At 36.2% G+C, this 20,341-nt stretch overlaps 3 protein-coding genes across 5 annotated transcripts; 1 reads left to right on the top strand and 2 right to left on the bottom strand.

Moving 5' to 3' along the window:
* The first annotated feature begins 1,384 nt into the window (after positions 1 to 1,384).
* On the top strand, positions 1,385 to 5,486 carry LOC120179004 (eukaryotic translation initiation factor 2 subunit beta-like). The gene is made up of 10 exons (XM_039184740.1): positions 1,385 to 1,520; positions 1,629 to 1,669; positions 1,803 to 1,911; positions 2,095 to 2,144; positions 2,229 to 2,283; positions 2,376 to 2,467; positions 2,870 to 3,015; positions 3,365 to 3,507; positions 4,201 to 4,286; positions 5,246 to 5,486. Exons 2-10 carry the CDS (start codon positions 1,634 to 1,636, stop codon positions 5,321 to 5,323), a joined length of 795 nt encoding a protein of 264 aa, XP_039040671.1. The 5' UTR covers positions 1,385 to 1,520; positions 1,629 to 1,633; the 3' UTR covers positions 5,324 to 5,486.
* Positions 5,487 to 7,370: 1,884 nt separating this feature from the next.
* LOC120179003 (condensin complex subunit 1-like) lies at positions 7,371 to 15,539 on the bottom strand. 2 transcript variants are annotated; one of them, XM_039184738.1, is made up of 17 exons: positions 15,392 to 15,539; positions 14,249 to 14,574; positions 13,805 to 13,965; positions 12,536 to 13,715; positions 12,193 to 12,384; positions 10,983 to 11,624; positions 10,709 to 10,885; positions 10,264 to 10,331; positions 9,953 to 10,175; positions 9,761 to 9,860; positions 9,550 to 9,665; positions 9,415 to 9,472; positions 8,935 to 9,086; positions 8,659 to 8,851; positions 8,416 to 8,586; positions 8,245 to 8,339; positions 7,371 to 7,487 (listed from the first exon to the last, which is right to left on the bottom strand). In XM_039184738.1, exons 1-17 carry the CDS (start codon positions 15,537 to 15,539, stop codon positions 7,476 to 7,478), a joined length of 4,014 nt encoding a protein of 1,337 aa, XP_039040669.1. In that variant the 3' UTR covers positions 7,371 to 7,475. The 2 variants fall into 2 exon arrangements, with proteins under 2 accessions (XP_039040669.1, XP_039040670.1); XM_039184739.1 differs by having other exon boundaries at positions 8,416 to 8,577.
* A 2,830-nt stretch (positions 15,540 to 18,369) lies between these two features.
* Positions 18,370 to 20,289, bottom strand: LOC120178996 (uncharacterized protein At5g39865-like). Of its 2 annotated transcripts, XM_039184733.1 has the most exons (2): positions 18,981 to 20,289; positions 18,370 to 18,485 (listed from the first exon to the last, which is right to left on the bottom strand). In XM_039184733.1, exons 1-2 carry the CDS (start codon positions 20,060 to 20,062, stop codon positions 18,455 to 18,457), a joined length of 1,113 nt encoding a protein of 370 aa, XP_039040664.1. In that variant the 5' UTR covers positions 20,063 to 20,289; the 3' UTR covers positions 18,370 to 18,454. The 2 variants fall into 2 exon arrangements, with proteins under 2 accessions (XP_039040664.1, XP_039040663.1); XM_039184732.1 differs by lacking the exon at positions 18,370 to 18,485 and having other exon boundaries at positions 18,740 to 20,289.
* Between the last annotated feature and the right edge of the window lie 52 nt (positions 20,290 to 20,341).

Genomic DNA, 20,341 nt, shown 5'->3' with positions numbered 1-20,341 from the left:
AAAAGAGATTTATATTTCTTTATTAAATTAATCATAATTATAAATACAATTATGTACTGAATTTTGATCAGCGCCAGACAAATCCAACCATATAAAACATTGGTCAGCAAATAATATCCAAATGTATAAGAAAACAATCCAAGGGGTCTTTTTTATATATAAAATGATGAAAAGGGAAAATGAATTACAATTTAATAATTTGAGATGTTTTTATTCTCATTGCATCATCAATTAACAACTTCATCTATGCAATACAATCTGTAGCTACTGCCGTTAATCAAACCACAGTTACATTCTCTTATCGATAAAAAAAAATTGGATTGAAGTATATAAAAGGTGTCCAACCTATACTCACTTTTTCAGTTTAATGCCTAACGTTTATTTCGTTTCAGTTTGATGTCTAACGTTTCATTATGTTACTCAAAATGGGTCAAGTCGTGAGAGACCGTTAAGTTTGACCGTGTCGAAGTTGTTCAATCGCATCATTCTATATCTTACTCCTAACTTAAAACCCCAAATTATAAACCATAAATCATAACTCCATAACCTTTAAATCATAACTCTATAACCTTTAAATCATAACTCTAAACCCTAAAATCTAAGTATAATTTAATGTTTTAAGTTAGTGGTAGGTATAAAATGATACAATTAAACAACTTCGAAGGTTAAATTGATGCGAAAATATGATAGGAGCGAAAATGATAAGTTAAGCCTACTACATGAGCAAAAGTGACCCTTAAACCAATAAAAATATTTTTTTTAACTTGTCAGTCCTATATGATCTTTATTGTATTTAATGTCGTACATTCCAAAATAAACTTTGAGTTGTCTTATTGGACTAAATAATTTATCCGCCTTAATTATTAGACTAGTATTTCCCTCATTTTCATTACTTTTGCAATATTATTTTTAGAGATCCTAATATCTTTAAATGGCTGTATTAGAATGGTGCTTTTAAGGACATGAGCTACAATGTTATCAAATTATAATATTGTATTATTGATTATCATATTCCAAATTTTATATAATCTATCTTACACATCTCGTAATTCTACTTTAAAATCGAATGATAATTAATTTTACGTTCCTAATTAAATAATTAATTATCATTAAAATCTTGAAGAACCATCTTTTGTGATAATTTTTTAAAATTAACCACTAACATGTGATCTATTGACGATTAATTCAGATAGGAACGACCCCTAAGAGCTGAGACAAATCTTTTTAATTGAAAGAATTTAGAATCTCATTCCAATCACAAAGTCGACTGTCCTTTTATCTCTGAGTTCCAAGTTTAGGAGTAATATTCAACAAGATTCAACTGTGTAGAGACCATTTCAAAATTATATTATAATTTAAGTACCTTTTATGAATTAACCCAATTAGTTTTAACCTAAGCCTTTTTTCCTAAAAACCCAGGCATCAGCATACTGCTATCTTCTTCCAAAACGCGAACCGACTCTTTCCCTGTCCATCAGTTTCTCTCCGGAATCAACATTTCTTTTGTTCTCTGATTTTAGGTAAATCAAATCAAATAACATCATTTCATAATTTAGGGTTTCTTTGGAAAAAAAGAGAACTTCTTTAAAGCAAATATACTTTGTTCTAAGCATTTTTCTTTTTCGCAGCAATCATGGCGGACGACGAAGTGAAGGATGAGATCCCGGAAGTGAGTCCTTTTATTTTAAAATCCCCCCTTTTTTCCTGTAATTAATTCTCAGAAGATTATACTGGTTCGATTTTGGATGTTTTCACATATATTGATTGGTTTATTTTTATTTTGATTGACGTATTTGCTTCAGCTTACATCATTCGATCCTACTAAAAAGAAGAAGAAGAAGAAGGTTGTGATTCAGGACGCTGCTGACGAGTCTGTCGATAAGTTGGCTGAGAAAACTGAATCCTTGTCAGGTATTTTCTCCAACTATTCATACAGATAAACTTTGCATATATGTGTGTGTGTGTGTGTGTGCTAGATAGAAGTAAAAATACAAAGGGTTAAAAGAAAATGGTGAAAGTATGAACTTGTTGGAGTCATTAAATGTGCTATATGTTTTGTTAGGAGACTTGTTATTTATTTTCCTTTGCTTACAGTTTCTGAAGGGCTTGACTTCAGCACCATGAAAAAGAAGAAGAAGAAGCAAGTGAGTTTATGGCTTTAAATTAATAGATATGTTTTTTTTTTCTTTCGAGTAACTAATATGATATTGTGCACTGTGATACTGTAGGTAGAGACCAGCACATTCGACGATGAAGGTGGGGATGCTGGAGATGATTTAGATGGTAAGATTTTCTTTCATTAAATGGATGCCATCGGTCTTGTCATGAAATCTGTAATTAATTTGTTGTTATTTGTCTTTTTACTACTTAACTAGGTCATATAGACGGGGATGAAGAAGGTGATGATGTTCCCTCTCGACCACGCTATCCCTGGGAAGAAAGTGACCGTGATTACATATATGAGGAGGTGTAGTGTGTATCCCTCTGTGTTGTTGATATTGCATGATTTATCTTGTTAATTATGGATTGGATATTCGTGGAATTATTTTGATAATGTACCTATGAACTGTACTTGGTGGAATGTTAAATTTCAAACAAGGTTTTGGAATTTCACCATTCCCGGTGATCCGTTTTGGAGGACTTTTTAGGTTTCCCTAAGACTGCTGATTGAATGGCTGTCTTTGTATCTTCACAAATCTGGAGTGATTGATCTCGATCTTATTTGGCTTGAAGTTGTAATTAGTGGCTAGTAGAGCTCCAAGGCGATTGACTATTCACTTGTAACAGCATACCTGAAAATTATCGAGTCTACATGCTATTTCTTCTGTTGTACCATTGATTCAATCTTCATTTGATGGGATGAATGCAGCTTCTCGGTCGTGTGTTCAACATTCTCAAGGAGAACAACCCTGAGCTTGCCGGAGATAGGCGTAGAACTGTTATGAGGCCTCCACAAGTTCTTCGTGAAGGAACCAAGAAAACTGTTTTTGTGAATTTCATGGATCTATGCAAGACGTATGCTACTGTCCTTTTTCCTGTTTTCTGTATTCTTATTCATATATGTATACACAGAATTTGTTTCTGTTTGGGATGGCTGAGGATGACATATATCCTTTAAGGGCCATTTTAGATTTTGGATTTTTTATATTTATTCTATAAAAATATATTGCTTGCATGTTGGCCATGCTCGGTGTTCTTTGACCATACTGCCTTTTGATGTTGTCATCACAAGTCTTTGACTTGGGAGTTAATGAGATTTGGGGTTTATGGTTAAGTTTACTATTTAATGTTGTTCTATATGCAAATTAGTTTCATACGGACACCACATCTTTTCTAACAAATTCTTGCATGTAAAATCATTTAGAATGCATCGGCAACCAGATCATGTCATGGCCTTCTTGCTTGCTGAGTTGGGGACAAGTGGATCACTTGATGGGCAGCAAAGGTTGGTTGTGAAGGGAAGGTTTGCACCCAAAAATTTTGAAGGGATCCTAAGGCGTTACATTAGTAAGTGCCCTTTTTTGTCCTTGTAACTTATAGGGTTAAATACCTCCTTCATACATGAAGTATACCGAATTCTCAATTTCATACATAATGTTTAAAAATTCTCAATTTTATACATGGTGTTTTCTGCCGTTAACGGGTTCTCCCATTTCAGTCACCTTCCGTGACGTGGCACTAAAAAATAAGGTTAACTTACACCATTCATTGCTCAACTATCTTCTGTCTCTTATTTTTTTCATTAAAAATTGAATTTTTATAATTTCATCACTGAACTTTGACATTTAGTCACTTAAAAAAATACAAAAAAATCCATTTAATCATGAAGTTTATAATTTAAACGGTTAAGTGACTAAATGTCAAAGTTCAGTGATGAAATTATAAAAATTCAAATTTTAGTTAAAAACATAATATATAGAAGATAGTTGAGTGATGAATGGTGTAATTTAACCTTTTTTTCTAAATATTTTTTAAAGTGCCATGTCACGGAAGGTGATGGAAATGGGTGAACCCGTTAATAGCAGAAAACACCATGTATGAAATCGAGAATTCTTAAACATCATGTATGAAATTAGAATTTGGTATACTTAATGTATGAATGGGATATTTAATCCTAGCTTATATTGAGATGGTAAAGAATGTAAACTTAAAGCAGGAAATATTTCGGACTGACTGGTAAATTCGGTTTCCACTTAACAGATGAGTATGTTATTTGCCTTGGATGCAAAAGTCCAGATACAATTCTCTCGAAGGAGAATCGTCTTTTCTTTCTCAGATGTGAAAAGGTAACATTGTTACATTCTTCTCCAGCCCCTTCTTAGATTGGCATGCTATTAGCCTGCCTTGGGTGCTTATATATCTAGAGCTGTTTTCTTCCCATTTTTTTTTATTGATTTGGTGGTTGAACAAGTTTGGGCTGTAAACGAGCCGAGTCGAGCTCGAGTATTGCTGAGTTGGACTCGACCCGGCTCGAAAAATTGCAAGCCTAAAATTTTCAAGCTCGACACGAGATCAAAACCATGAATTAAAGCTCGAAAAGAAAAAAAAATCTTAAACTTAACTCGATCGAAACTCAGACTCGAACTAGAACCTTAAATATATGAAAACTTCATACTGCATTTTTTTTTAAAATTAACGCCTAAATGTTAATATTATAATAATTTAATTTTTTTTAAAATAAATCTTAATATATTATATTTTCGAGTTGTTCGTCAGCCTTTCAAGTTGAGTATCAAGTTGCTCGTTTCGGCTCGTTAAGAACTCGATTCGAGTCCATTCGAATCGAGTATCTATCAAGCTTTGGTCAAGTCGATCGTGAGTAGCTCACGATTTATCTCGTCTCATGTACAGCTCTAGGAACAACCAACTTCGTCTTCTCACTATGTTAAACATGCATGTAGTCAGTATATAGCTTTGATTCGAATAATGCAACTAGCAGTTAATCTTTGCTTTTAGAGGCTTATGATGATTAAAATTGCCTACATTTCAGATCTTTCTGATGACATGAAAAGAACAAATCTGAGCCTGGAATTGCTTGTGAATCACTTGGAAACTTATTTGTGACTGTAGATATTATGTCTTACGCCTACATTCTCATATAGTTTTGTTAACGAGAAATTGCTCGTTCTGAAGCTCCCTTGTCGACATTCTAATGTTGCTTACATTTTGAGTTGTTTATTCTATTGAAGGTCTTGTTTTACCTGTTCACTACCTACTGTTAACTAAAATGTCTCGGTCTTTGTAGTGTGGGTCTGGACGATCGGTCGCTCCGATTAAAGCTGGTTTCGTTGCTCGTGTTGGCCGTAGAAATGCTGGCACTTAGGCTTCTTGATTCGGCCAAAACGATATCCGGAGGGGGGAATTTAGGAACACCGGGTGTCGGTACTCTTGATGTTGAGATTTACTCAAAAGATAGTGTTTTGAGACTTGCGATTTCCTTGTTTGACCAACTTTTGCTCATACTGGAATATATGATCTAAGAATGACTTGAGTTTTATTATGATAATTATTTAACGAGGAACACATTCGTCCGAGTAAATTATTTTTTTTTGGTTAATTTTTTTCAACTTTGATCCTTTTATTTTAAATAAATATATGTATTTGTACGCTATTTTATTAAATCAATCTTTTTTTAAAAAAAAATTATTGGTTTTCAAGATTTGATTTCTTGGCGTTTGGTAATGACAAGTTTTAACTAAATTTGCAGGCGAGGCAAATCAGATCTTATTTTGGGGGTAAACTTTAGTGTTGGTTTTCTGCATTTGCAAGGTTTGAATTCAAAATTTTATTTAGTGAACACAAATCACTTGTTTCAATAAACATGAACACGTTCAAATAGTTGCTGTAACGTCGTATTGAGTTAAAATTTATTCGACATGCCATACTATAGTTAAAATGTACTCCAGTTGTTTCATTAAACGTGTCTCTTTTGAATTTTAAAATTATCGTATTGAGTTAAAATTTATTCAACATGACATATTAAACTTAAAATGTACTCCCATTGTTTCATTAAATGTGTCTATTTTTAGTTTTAAAATTATCTCAAATGTTGTATTACAGAAGTTAACAAATAATAAACATGCATATTTCTTTTTTCTTTTTTTTGTTATGTAATGCAGAGGTGAGGGTAACTTTCCTCTTTCAGTCTACCCCATTCGTAATCTCCATGTTGGGATAAGGGTGAAATAGGTGGCTTGATTAGGGATGGCAGCGGTTCGGTGCTTGGGTCGTTTTCAGAGAAGGTAGGGAGATGTCCTCCTTTACACGCAGAGCTATTGGCGATCAATAGAGGGTTGATTCTTATTGAGGAAGTTGATTACTTTCCAAGTCAGAGGATCATTTTGGAATCGGATTCTTCTAATGCTCTGAAGTGGATTAATAATCCGAACCTTAGTACTATTTTGTTTCAATCCTTGGTAAGGGATATAGCTACCATTGTGGAGAGGAAAGGTATTATCACAAGGCATATTTCGAGAGCAGCAAATTGGGAAACGGATGAATTAGCTAAAGGTGGTATAGGTTGATTTTTAGGTTTGTGTAGTGCTTAAAGGTGTTATGCCTTGGTTATTCTTATTAAGGGAGTATTAGGGTGTGTTATGTATTCTGAATTATGGTTAATTTGTTTTGTAAGGAGTTGTTAGTTGTTGAAGTGTGGAGGTGTATTATTGTTCCCATTAATAAAAGTTAAAGGTGCTCTTTTTCTCTTTCTAATGTCCTTCATGTTATGTTTGTAACATGTAGGATATGAAGAGATTTTTTAATGAAGTCTTATTTTATATAAAAAAAAGTTAACAAATAATAAACATGTATATTTCTTTTTTCTTTTCTTTTTTTTGTTATGCAATGCAGAAGTGAGGGCAACTTTCCTAATTCAATATACCCCATTTGTAATCTCTAGAATTCAAATCTTTGGCATTTCTTAAGAGATTAGTGTTTCATCCCACTAGACCAACCGATTGTTGATTTTACGTTCATTCTTTTACACCTATCAAAATAAATCTGTTAAATTCATCAATAAAATTTTAAAGGATAATTTTGTCATTTCTATTAGTTTACATATGATCAAATTTATCTTGTAAGACTACATATTTTATCCACAATAGACACTATTAAATAGGACAAGTAATAATTACGTTGAAACAGAACATAGCACGACAAAGGCAAACGCAGTTGAATATTTTTGTCAAACAAATAAAATCGAATATTTTAATTAATTCATTCAAAAATCAATTAACAGCATTTATTAATAAAAGAACCAAAGAAAATCCATAAAAACGAAAAATACATAATTTTGTTGTACCGAATTGAATACTTACTAATATAGCTCTGTTAACAAACCATACCAAATCCAATTCATATCAAAGTATTATACAAATGGCTGTAGAACCCTAGATGTTACAAAGATGCATAGAAAACAAATTCAACTCCTGGCTTGCTCCTATTCAATAACTCAAATATGTGTTGCTGAATAATTTTCATTGTTCTACCTGCAAATTGTGGAATATTTCATTATATGTATGTATGTAAGCATGCATGCATGTTTCTATAGTGTATGTAAAAGAAATTAAAGTATTTCCAGGGATAGGCGCGGGACTCAAACCTAACAAATTTCGATTCAACCCGATTCTATTGAGTTTTTTTAAAAGAAAATTAGATTTTCTCATATTCAGATCTAGAATGAAAAATATCTAATCAAAAAAATGTAATTATAAGTTATATGTTTAGAGATAATTGTTCTAATACTCCTCTCTATATTGTTTTTTTAATTAAATCTCTATTTTATAAATAAAATTATGAATTATATATATATAGCGGTAGGATCTCATTACACAATGTAAAACTCTTTTAGTTTTACACATATTTAAAATCATTTGATGAGTGAACAAATGGTTTAGATTAAAAGTAGGATATGTAAAGATACTTGCTAAAAAAACAATCAATCTCAGGCATCTATTTTAACTCATCCAACGATCCTAAATATGTGTAAAACTAAACAATTTACTTTGTGTAATAACCCATATATGAATGTGTGTGTCGGATCAAGTCAATTGTGGTTTTATCTCAAAAGACAAATTGGATTTTGGGTCGGATGAAGTCATCACCCTAAACCCAAATCAGATAGAATTTCGAGTGTAGTTTTATCATGTCGGATTTCAAGTGTAGTTTTATCGAGTCGAATTGGCCAAAAATCTGACCATGACCATCCCTTACTATACCCAACAAACACATAACTTATGAACCTACCTTCCTTCTTGACCTTATAATTCTCTGGGTGATTGCGGGCAAGGGCGTCTTCAGATCTTTCACATGGCTTCTTGTAGCTCGGGATCGCGACGCCGCTATATTAGCAGCGTAGTATTGTTACTAGACACATTTAATAAACCGAAAAGAGCAGAGTTATGAAGCTAAACTTACCTTTCCTTTCGACTCTCGATGATTGAACTTCAGTATCCTCTTCTTGTTCAGTCACCTCACTCGAAGCTCCGGAAGGTTCGACTGGCTCGACAAGTTCACGTCTCGGTTCGTCATTCGAAGTCTCAGGTTCCTCTTCCGAGGATGTATTGGCGACCTCGCCATCTGTAACGCCTACAAGGTTATTGCGTGAGCAGCAAGAAATTAGAGAAAGTCACAGGCACATGGTTAAACTCATGAACCAACCTTCAGCGACTTCAGATTCTGCACTTTCTTCTCCGTCATTTGCGTTCGTGACAAATGCTTCAACCTTTTGCCGATGTAGTTCTGCATTTTTGGCGGTGACCTCTTGCTCCTTCCTTTCGTTGTGGAATTTGTTGAGTTTCTCCTCGAACTCCTCGATGCATACTTTCAGTTCTGGTTTAGCAAACTTCTTACTCTGCAAGCGATGCGAAGAGAAAATGAATCATTCGATCCGAGTTCAGGATAGCGGCCAGGGAAGACTCGGAAAGAAAAGAGTACCTTGTTAATTATGTTCCTAAAATGATCAATCACAGAATCCTCAGATAGGGCATGTTCATAAGTTTTGAATGACTCTATGAGCCTTTTCACTCCCTTTTCGGTGAATGATAACTGAGCAAGACAGTAAGAAAGATTCTCCCATTGCACAACATCTGCAACAAAGACGAACCATTTCGTAAGCAAAATCGAACTTCGACGTTCATAATACAGATGCATCTATAGTGTTATTGTTTATTTGCAATATGAAGCAAGGTATCAACAAAAAGAAAAGCTGCAGCCTGTAAGAATCCTATAAACTATAATTTGAACAGAAAATAACGTTAGCTAAATGCTTCCAAGATCCTTATCATTATCATTTAACCTTTTTCAACCGAATATCAGGAACACGGAAACAATAATATTCGGAAGAGGGCATGTAAGAAGGATATCATCTGCAATGAATAAATGCAAGGAGAATTTAATGAATCAAAGATTGCATACCTGTGACTCCACTAAACCTATTGCAGAGCTTTTCAACGAGCGATTCCATTTGTTTGTCCTGAAAAATATTATAGACATCATGTTAACGAGATCATAAAAACCAGTAGTGTCATTTTTATCTAGAAAAATATTTACCTTCTTGATGGAACCGATTAAGAACTGCATTATGTTGAAGAAAGAGTCTTTCTGCAGGTGTTGGGAGGATAACTTGCCGAGGATATCTGGGAGTAAATTATATATTGGATTGCTTCCTGCCAAAAAAAAATTGAAATATAATTGTTATATACTTATTCGAGTCGAAGAAACATATGTTAGCCGTTTCGACAATTGGAACATCACAATTCACCTTTCTTTGACAACTCATGGAAAAAGAGTTTAGCCAAACTAGAGATCCTCTCATCATTGTCTTCTACTCGTATAGCCATCTCATTTATGTAACCTTTTACCTGATCCAAACATGCAAAGAATTAGATCCCTAAAGCTATCTAATATATCTAAAGTTAAAAAGAGTATGCAGACGATAGTCAGCCTGTCAGACCTTCATCATGTCATTTAGTATGAGATGTGAAAGAACCAGAACAGCATTCTTCCTAACTGAAACTGAAGGATCCTTCAACCGAGCATACATGTTCTCTGTCCATGGTTCTAAGAGATTAGGAAAGCGAACAGCCAGATCTCCAAGAGCAATGGTGCAATTAGAACGAACGGTTTCTGATGGAGCATTCTCCACGACAGTGAAGAGAAGTTGGAGATTTTCATCACTGGAAAACAATTCAATAAAATAATCAGGCATGAAATCTCCTTTGGACTCATAATGGCAGATAAGAATCTACAAGTTGAGAGATTTACCAAAATTTGGCATCTATAATCATGAATCGACATAAAGCAAGCATTGCAGAGGCTTGTAGTACTGGATACTGAAACAAAATTGTCAAGTCAATTTATTGAACAAGGTTTTGTAACACCGAGAAAATAACAAACATATATGCAGTCCAGTACAGATTAAGAGAAGTAACTTCATTTTGTTTCCATGAGAAGCTAAAATGATTTCGTTTTTTTCAGTCAATTATTGTACAATTTATATTTCATATAGTATACAAATAAATGATATTATTCTCAAGAACTTAGCAAATGCGATGATGCGAGAAGATCAGACATAAATTCAAATGGTAAAGAAAATAGTCATAAATCGCAATGTTACACAAGAGAACTCTTAATTGAGAAAGTTGACAATGGAGTCCAAAGTTAGGAAAATGAAAGAAATGATATAGAGGAGGAAATCTGCAGCACCCACCTTCTGCATCAAAACAAAATTTCGGCACAGTTTACTGAGGAAAGGTGCACACTCTCCAATCAAATTCTTTTCACTGGAACTACCACAAACAATTTCTTTCTCTGCTCTCTCGGCAAGTGCGTCTAGTATTGCATCTTCAGAAGCAGCAAGACCGAGTTCAGCATTGATATTATTATCCTGGAAGACATCAGATATATAAATTCATAATAGGTTTTCTTAATCAAATTATAAATTCATAATTGAGAATAAATTATGAGTTGAACTGTGTTCTTACCTTCTGTGTTTCAGCATTTTCTGTGCCTTCAGAATCCACTTTTTCTTTATTACTTTTCTGTTTCTGGATCTTTCGAACACAAGATTCTATGTATACCAGTTGGTTCATGGCAACATGACTTATGACAAATAAATATCTGCTAAGCTTTGACACTTGGACTGTGGAAAGTGCAGTGGAATTACCACCGACAATGTCATTGTGTAATGCATCTCTTCTGCTACCACAAAAAACCGAACTCAGAGATTTTTTTACAAGATCGGCAGCTAAGGTCTCTGGAGTTGGATGGATGGTATATACTGCATCTATTGCTTTATCGGCAGCGGCATACCATATGTTATCTGGAAGCCCAAGGCCTGTAATCAAGCTTTCCAGAATACTGAATATTCGGCTGCCATTACTAAGTACCAACTTTTTCTTGTCCTCATTAGACAACCTCTGGATAGCAATGCATGCTGTCCTAGCTAGTAAAGGTTCCACTTTGGCCCAACGACCTAACCCAATGTCAATAATGTCCTGTATGTGGGAGCCAAGAATTGCACTGGATGATTTTGCTGCCATGCATAGGATAGCTAAGGCCCCACGACATTGTTCGGCAGTGGTTCCATTAACATTAAAGCAAAAGAAATCCCATAGGGCTGATATCTGTAAGAAATGGGACAATGAAGAAAAATAATCATTCATGTTATCAGAACAGACTTTTAACCATAACATAATTGCAGCCAAAACACTCGAAAGGGAGGACGTGCCACAGTTAATCAACAAAATGATTCAGATTCGATTGCATCAAATTGTCTTTGGTAGTACTTAAACAACTCAACCTAAATGACTTAAATCCCTCCCTCCATGAATAACCCCATAGATACTTAACTGTAAAAAATAATTCTAAAGCCATTTGTGCAATCCAATTACATTTGTGGATCCACAGAATACTACAATGTCTTAAAGTCTATAAGAAAATGATTCCAAGTTTCAAACACACTTGGATTCATTCATTATAACCATACAAACATCTTAATTGTAATCACGTTTTAGGCTTTTAGCAATTATAATACATTAATACTTGTGCATATTTTTTTCATGACAACTAGCAACAAGAAAAGGAAATTCCTACCGAAAAAGGCTCGACTCTTCTAGGTTTCCATTGGTAACCGTGGAAAAATTTTAATGCAAAACCAAGACAGATATTATGAAGACAAGAAAGTGAACATACCACTCCACTGGAAATATCACCTTTAGACACCAAGGCACCAACAATGAACTCGAGGGCTGCTTGGTCCCCTACATTTGAATCTATGGCTAGATTCAAAAGATTTTTAGCAGTCTCTACTAGACTTTTCCTAACATAAATTGTTATGAAAGCATTCTCTACAGCTTCATATATGGATTTGTCTTGAGAAAATACCTGAAAAATCCAGTAATAGATACTAGTTGTGTCAAATGTTAATAAAATAATGTTCACAGGGTAGTCAACCTAAAAGGCACAAAAAGAGGAAAAAGAAGGTGAAATAGAAGAAAACATAGACATGAAGGCATGAGAACAGATAATAGCCTACCAGTGGCAACATCTTGCGTAGACAGGCTTCTGCACCATCAATTTGGAATTGTCTACATCTCATCAGCAAGAGAATGCTGTTCTCAACATCAGTGGCAGAAGATGAAGCCATCAATTGAAGGAGTGTTGGCATTGTGGCTGATATACACTTGGAAAATTTCAAACCAGCCTCAAGGGAGGCAACCAAGGCCTTAGTTTGCTCCAAGTTTCCAACATCTGGAACAAGACTATCCTTACTAGCAATCTCTTGTTCTGTATCAGCTAAACTATCAGCTAAATTCTCAGGCTGGTAGTTGGTCACCCCTTCAGCATTTCCGTTATCAACTTCACCATTTGACGAGTCATTATCGGAGGGAACACCATCACTCGTGCCTTCGGCCATTTTATCTGGTTCAAGCGCATTCAGCTTCTTCTTGTATTGCTCCAGAGTTGCTTGAAATGAAGCTATTCGGAGTTGTGGACCAAAAGGATTATGCTGCAACATCATAATTAGTAAATTCAATGCAGATTTTCTAACAAAGGCACTCTTATCTTCCAATCTCCCAGCAGCAACAGAAGCAACCTCATTCCATAAACCAATTGAAACAGAATGCTCCTCACATAGTTCAGCCCAAACTTGAAGCGCTCGACTCCTTGTATAAGCTGAAATGTCTCTACAACGCTCAAGCAAAATTTCCAACATGGCTTGCTTGGTCTGAAGACGAATGGATTTAGAACTCACTTCACCCTCAATATCCTTAAATGCTTTTGCAACTAATTTACCCAAAACACCTACGAGGGCATTCCTTATCTTATAAGATTCTCCCCCAAAGTGTGGAATCAAAAGTCCAATGTTAGTCGACACTAACTTTGGTAGTCGATCCGCAATCTCCACCAGGAAGCGCCCAATATTTTCAGCTCCAGCCGTATCCTTCACATAGGATTTAGGGTTAGTCCTCCCAATCTCTCTAATAAGGGAACATGCAAGTGTTCCATCAGCATATTTCTTCTCAGCAAAAGCAACGGTATCAGCCATGTGGACAACAACAAAGTCATGTTTGTGAATAAGATGCATAATTGAAGCAGATGATTGCTCGGTGTAGTGGTACTTTGTAGCGCAAGCCCCAATGATATGACATATAGCATCTTTTGTTTCGGAGTCCTTTAGAAGTGTGGCCTTCTCAAACATAGAAAATGCATTTCTGCAAAACCAAAATCAGAAGTAAAGTTCACTTCAGCAGATATGACAGTTTATGATAGCTTGTAAGATTAGTTGGACTAGGTCACTTACTTCACGATAAAAGATAGATAATTTTCGTCTGGGTCAGCTGATCCAAAGAGCAAAGAGAGGTTGATCTCTAGAGAATTTGCAATCAAGTTAAGCATCCGGGCTCTCTGCAACTCCCAATTCCATGAGTTTACTGGCTGCTTCTTACGGGTACTTGTTGTCACCTGACAAATGACCAACCACAAACCATCAAAGGCAACACAAAAAACAGCATGCAGAAAAGGAGGAAGTATAGCAGGGGACTATATGGATCCGACTCTTCATTTTTCCTAAAGTTTATGCAGCACCCATGTTCAACACATATTCATGAATAATACATGGTATAAAGATATCACCCTCCAAATACTTGAAACAACTTGGAAAAATTCGAATATACCTCTTTCAGACACATTACCCTTTCCAACACTAACACACAAGTCTATGTAACAAAGGCAGGGGATATAGTACCTTTGCATTGTTGTTAGAACCAGTGCTCGACTCCTCGGTCAAAATAATATGGAAGAGAAAGAACGAGTAAATTTTAAACGCGTTTCGGTATGAAGTGACACGATCAAGCAATGGGGTTTCATCATCATCCTGAGATTGGGAAACTCGCACGAGGGAATCCACATTTGGGAGCAAAACACTCAAATTAGACCTAAGACTTTCTGCAAGAATAGACTTACACGATGGTGTAAGGCTGGAAAAGCCTCGGACTGATGAGTAAACACGATCAAACACATCTTGGTCTTCGATACAGTAGAGCTCTTTATCAGAGAGATCAAAGGATACCCCTGTATTGAGAGGAGAAACAAATTTCAATTAAATTTCTATGAAATCATGTATAATTGATAAAACTAGCGTTACAAAAATGCTTGGAAAATTAAACATAAATATTCTACTCTTTAATGATAGAGAAAATGAGAAACTCCAATCAATTTTTTCCAAATAGTTTATGGAAACCAAACCAGGTTATTTCGTTGAGTAATTTTCTCGAACGCGGGGGAAAATAATTTTTCAAAAAAAATACCAGTTAGGGCTTTTATGAGGTGAAAACTAAAATATATAGAGAGCGAATTTAAACAAATTCATCTTCATTTTCCATAATTTCCTTCTTGCTGAAGCAGTCTAGGCCAACTAAAATCCATCCATTTTAGCAAAATATAAACCGAATTTACACAAACTTTAAAAGAAAAAAACAATCATAAATTAGATTACGAGTTCAAAAGTTTTAGAATAAGCGCATATCTCATCTCAATCTTCCATAATTTTCTTAAAGCTGCTAAAACTAATCTAATTTAACAAAAAACTAAACCTAAACTACACAATTCTAAAACTAAAAAAGAATCATGAAATAGATAAGAAGAAATCGGAACCTTTGACAAATTCTTTGAGTCCCGAAACACGAGGCTTAGATACATCGATAGCGTTCATAACTAATCATAACTTAGATGTTTGAAAGTTTTCGAATAAGCGCAGATCTCATCTCAATCTTCCATAATTTTTCTTAAAGCTGCTAAAACTAATCTAATTCAACAAAAACTAAACAGAAACTACATAACTCTAAAATAAACAAAACGACTCGTGAAATAGATAAGAATAAATCGGAACCTTTGACAAATTCTTCGAGTTCCGAAGCACGAAGCTTAGACACATCGATAGCGTTCTGAACGAAGAGACGGTTGTCTTGGTAATCTTCTTGTTCTTCGTCCTTCTCCAGGGCTTGTAGATTTGGGGGGAAAACGAAGTGAAGAGCCATTCTTTTTGTGTTAGCAGATCTTCAAAGAGAGAGAGAGCTTCTCTACTTGTTCGTCTCGTCTTTGTTTGTTTTTTCCTTTACTTTTGGATTTTCATTTTCCCTCTAATTATTCAAATCAAAATGAGCAAAACCGGAGCGGCAAACTTCATTTTTTCCTTGTTGGGTCTTCGGTCGGGTCGGGTCAGCTAAATGGTGGGAACAAAAACGTGTCATTTGTTTATTGGTCAAACAGTCATGTCACTCATCTTTAACAAAAATCGATGATACATGTTAGAGGATTAAATAATTAATAAGGTATAATATCAAAATTAGCCCCCAAATTTTAATAAAATGATCATTTTAACTCATATTTTTTTAACATTTTAACTCCTGACGTTTCATTTTGAGGTAAAAAGTCCTCTCTATAGATGAAAATTGTTAGTTAGCACATGATCAATGGTCCAAAATAGAGGTCTTTTTTACCCTAAAATAAAATATCGAAGGCCAAAATGCTTTAGAAAAAAGATTAAGGATCAAAATAACTATTCTATCAAATATTTAAGACTTTTTTACCCTAAAATAAAATATTACGTCAAAATGCTAAAAATAATAGAGGCTAAAATTATCCTTTTAATAAATATCGAGTATTAATTTTGGCATTATGCCTTAAAATAACTAGTCTTAAAATAATGTAGTAACCTCAAGGCCTCTCTCGGGGCGTCTTCAATCCAGAAAATGTATACACTATTCTTCCTTCCTTCACTGCACATTGCATGTGCAGCAGCGTTACCTCCTCTTGGTGTAAAACGGAAGTTGCAGGTGCGAAATTGCCTTGCCAGAGCTCTTGCATCACAAGTAAGCCAACAGATGTCAGAAAAGTCAGTCATGTCTGACTATAGCTTTTGAAACACCGTTCTCGAGTCACCTTCTAACACTATGTCTTGGAATCCCAGATCAAGAGCGAAACGTAGCCCCTGGACCGCTGCTAACGCCTCTGCCTCGAAAGCATTAGGGACGTTTTTGTTTAAGCGAAAACCAGCGGCCATAACCAGTCCAGCGTTATTTCGAGCCATGAACCCAGAGCAAGAAGATGTGCATGCAGCAGAAAAGCTCGCATCAACATTCACCTTGATTGTGGGATCGGTGGGGGGAATCCACACAGAATTCTCGTAGACCTTCGCGTGTTGGAGGCAACGGGAAAGAGTCTCGATTTCCATTTCATAGCTCCTGATAAAGGTAACAACCTCATCAACTCCCTGAAATATATTTTCGTAGATCAATTTATTTCTAGTGAACCAGAGAGCCCAGACCGTGTTTGCGATTTCCTTGTGCCTGTTTTTGTTGATGTTTGAGAAAAGCCACTCAAGTTCTCAACCCACTCACCAAAGTTAAGATCATTAATCTGCACTGGCCACTGTACACCAAACTTCCTCCACACATTAGAAGCAAAAACACGCTCCTTACTTACGTGAATGGGGTATTCATAGGAGAGATTACACCTTGGACAATTTGGGTTAGAGATCACCCGCTTTTATGCACATGTTAGACATAGTTGGAAGTTCATGCAAAATTTTCAAAGGTTTATTTTGATCTTCGATGGGCACGAGATACTCCGAATTCTTCTATACAATTGACCTGAATAGGAATTCCTCACAAGGTTCTGAATTAAGAGCCTGTATCCGTTCCTACTGACGCTAAGCTCTTGAGACACCACGGTACGGGTTCCATGGTCAACATTAGAGCTGAAATAGATTTCAGACTTTGCAAAGTTTATAAGTTGGCCCGAACACGCAGAGTATTCAGGGAATCTTTTAAATTAGCAGCGCCCACGGCCTAAGCGTCATCGAAAATAATAGTATCATCCGTGAATAAAAGATGGGTGATCATAGGGGCACCCCTTTTTATTCGGATTCCTTTTAGGACGTTTTCTGAGCTGCTAAACGAAGGTAGGGACTCATAGGATCCCCCTGGTGTAAACCTCTGCTTGGCTGAAAACATTTACCGACTAAACCGTTAAGCACCACAGAGTAAGAAACCGAGGATGGACAATTCAAAACCAAACCCACCCAAGTAACGGGAAAACCCATCTCATAAAGCATAGCCTCGAGAAAGCACCAATCCACCCAATCATAAGTTTTGCTATGTCTAACTTTAGAGCAAACAAGACTCTATTTCCTGTAAACCGCCACAACAATACCATCAGTCAACGATAAAAAAAACATTGGACAAAAACTACATTAGATTTATTTTGTAAGTTAGAATTTCATATTGAAAAAATAATAATATATATGTAACACCTTTAATGCATTTTTGCTTTTTTTACAGACGATTGACAACATTGACTGCAACCATGGGGGCAATCCAGACTGTCCATCGTACTCCTTTCTGCACTCTCACAACCATTCATTTCTACTCATATGCACTCTTCAATAGTGCATTTAAAGCATTCCATATTGCTTAAACTCCACGATGATGGTCAAAAATCGGATCTTTAGCATCAAAATTGAATCTTTATTACATTATTATGATCATTATCCTTTTTGATTTCATGCAGTTTATATGGGAAATTAACAAGAAGAATAATGTGCTGAACAAGTAGAATATAGACAGACCCACAAATTATGAAACTAACATAAAATCATTGCTTGACTCAATTGTCGACGACCTTTGGTAAGATTATAAAAGAGACAAGACAGATCGCGAACTATTCGAGATCAACTCAATTAAAACTCAATCAGCACTCAAATCAAATAAACTCATCTCGAGTTCTTAACAAGCCCGCAAATTTTTGGGTCAAGCTTAATTTTAAAGTTTTCAAGTTGAACTCGGTAATACTCGAGTTTGACTCGACTCGTTTAGAGGGCTAACTGTCGTGTCGGAGAACAACATATTCAAAAAGAATCATGCATCCCCAAATTCAGCATTGGCTCAGTTCATCAAGAGCTACAAGCAGGGCACCTTATCAACCTAGCTTCATCTTCTTCAAACACATTTCTGCTTCCACTACAGTTTGGGCATGGCACGAACTTTGCATCCCCAGAGCCTATGGAAACTGTCCCGGGATCTCTAACCGGAAACCTGCCAGAACCTTTGATAATTCACCATTTTCATTAAGCTTTTTAATCTCTTCAACCCCACCAATGTGTAATTAACTCTTTTTATTATTATCATTATCCTTTGTGATTTCATACAGTTCATAAGGGAAATGAACAAGAACAATCTGCTGAACTAGTAGTATATAGACATTAGACAGACCCGCACATCATGGAACTAACATCAAACAAAACAGTACTGCTACAAATAATCATTGCTCCGACTCTTATATCGGAATACATTTCCAGACATATGATCGAGTTGGAGCAACATATACCTTCATCCGCTGATTAAGCGGAAAGAATCATGCATCCCGAAATTCAACATCTGCTCGGTTTATGAAGAGAACAAGCAGGACACCTTATCAACCCATTTTCATTGCAATCAGGGCACCTTCTTAACCTATCATCTTCTTCAAACACTTTCCTGCTTCCATTGCAGTTGGGGCACGGCACGAACCGCGCATCGCCACAGCCTTCGCAAACGACTCCAGGATCTCGAACCGGAAACCCCGCAAGAAGCTTCGATAATTCACCGTTTTCATTAAGCTGTTTAATCTCTTCAACCCCACCAATGTGTTTCCCCCTGATGAACACTTGTGGCAGGCAAATAATTTTCCCTCCCAGCAGTGACTGCAACTCGTTTCGGTACATGGAATCCATCGAAATGTCCCTCTCATCGACCGCAACTCGAAAGCCTCTGAATATCATCTTAACACTACAACAATCTTTGTATGTTTTTCGAATTCCTCTTAAGCTAGTGAAGTACAACACGAGTTTGGACTCAGTGGTTGGCACTTTGACCCAGCTATCGGATAGTGATGAAGTACACGAAGGGCTTGAAGAAGAACACGTGGCGATTGGGGTTTTGGATTCGTTGACTAATTGCCTAGAAGATAAAGCTCTTCTGTAGCTTGAAACTACATTAGGGTCAAGCTTTGAAAGCAGTGATTCTTCAGATAAATGCTTCCATAATGGCTTTGTTAATGGCGGAATCTCCTTTGTACGAGTATTAAACAGAGATTTAGGCTTACCCAGATCGAAATCGCCGCAATCGTCTAGCCCATCCATGAGTTCCCACGTGTTGATGACTGAGTCCGGCGACAATGACTCGACTTGGTCCACATGAACCGGCGACTTGTCGCCTAGGGAGGTGATGTTGATTTCCGGCTTTTGGATGTCGATGAGTGAAAGAGAGCCGTAGGTGGTGGAAGTCAACGAAACGAGGTGGTGGCTGTCGCCTTTCCTCAACGGCGGGTGGTGAACTAACGGCGTCGGGAGCGAGAGAGCTCGAGAAACAACCGGCGGAGGCGGGGGAAGCGGGGAAGAAGAAGAAGAATTGAGTGAAGAAACCATGGATGAATCCACAGAAGAAAAGGAATGCGGGTCTTCGTTGGAGTTTTGGGTTCTGGTGATGATATTAGTGTTGGGTCTTGAAGCAGAACAACCCATTGATGAAAAACAAATCTTTTTCCCACTTTTTTTCCTTCACTTTCCCTCTAACCAAACACTTGTTTCAGCCTTTTTGAACTTAAAGGAGAGAGCTTTTTGGTGTTCTTTAATGGAGAAAGAGAATTGCTAGCGGTAAATTTGGTGCATTCTTTATTCTAAGCTTTGGGGAAAAGGCTGGGAGAGAGGGGGATGGTGCTGGTGGGACAGAGTTGTCATGAGAGTTGGGAAGTGGGCGATGCTGATATTTAATGCGCTTTCAAAATCAAAAGTAATAAAAAA

The sequence above is a fragment of the Hibiscus syriacus genome, unplaced genomic scaffold (assembly GCF_006381635.1).
Source record: "Hibiscus syriacus cultivar Baekdansim isolate YM2019G1 unplaced genomic scaffold, ASM638163v2 tig00112395_pilon, whole genome shotgun sequence".
NCBI lineage: Eukaryota > Viridiplantae > Streptophyta > Magnoliopsida > Malvales > Malvaceae > Hibiscus > Hibiscus syriacus.
The sequence above is the reverse complement of the archived record's forward strand: the minus strand, read 5'-3'. Positions and strand labels throughout refer to the sequence as shown.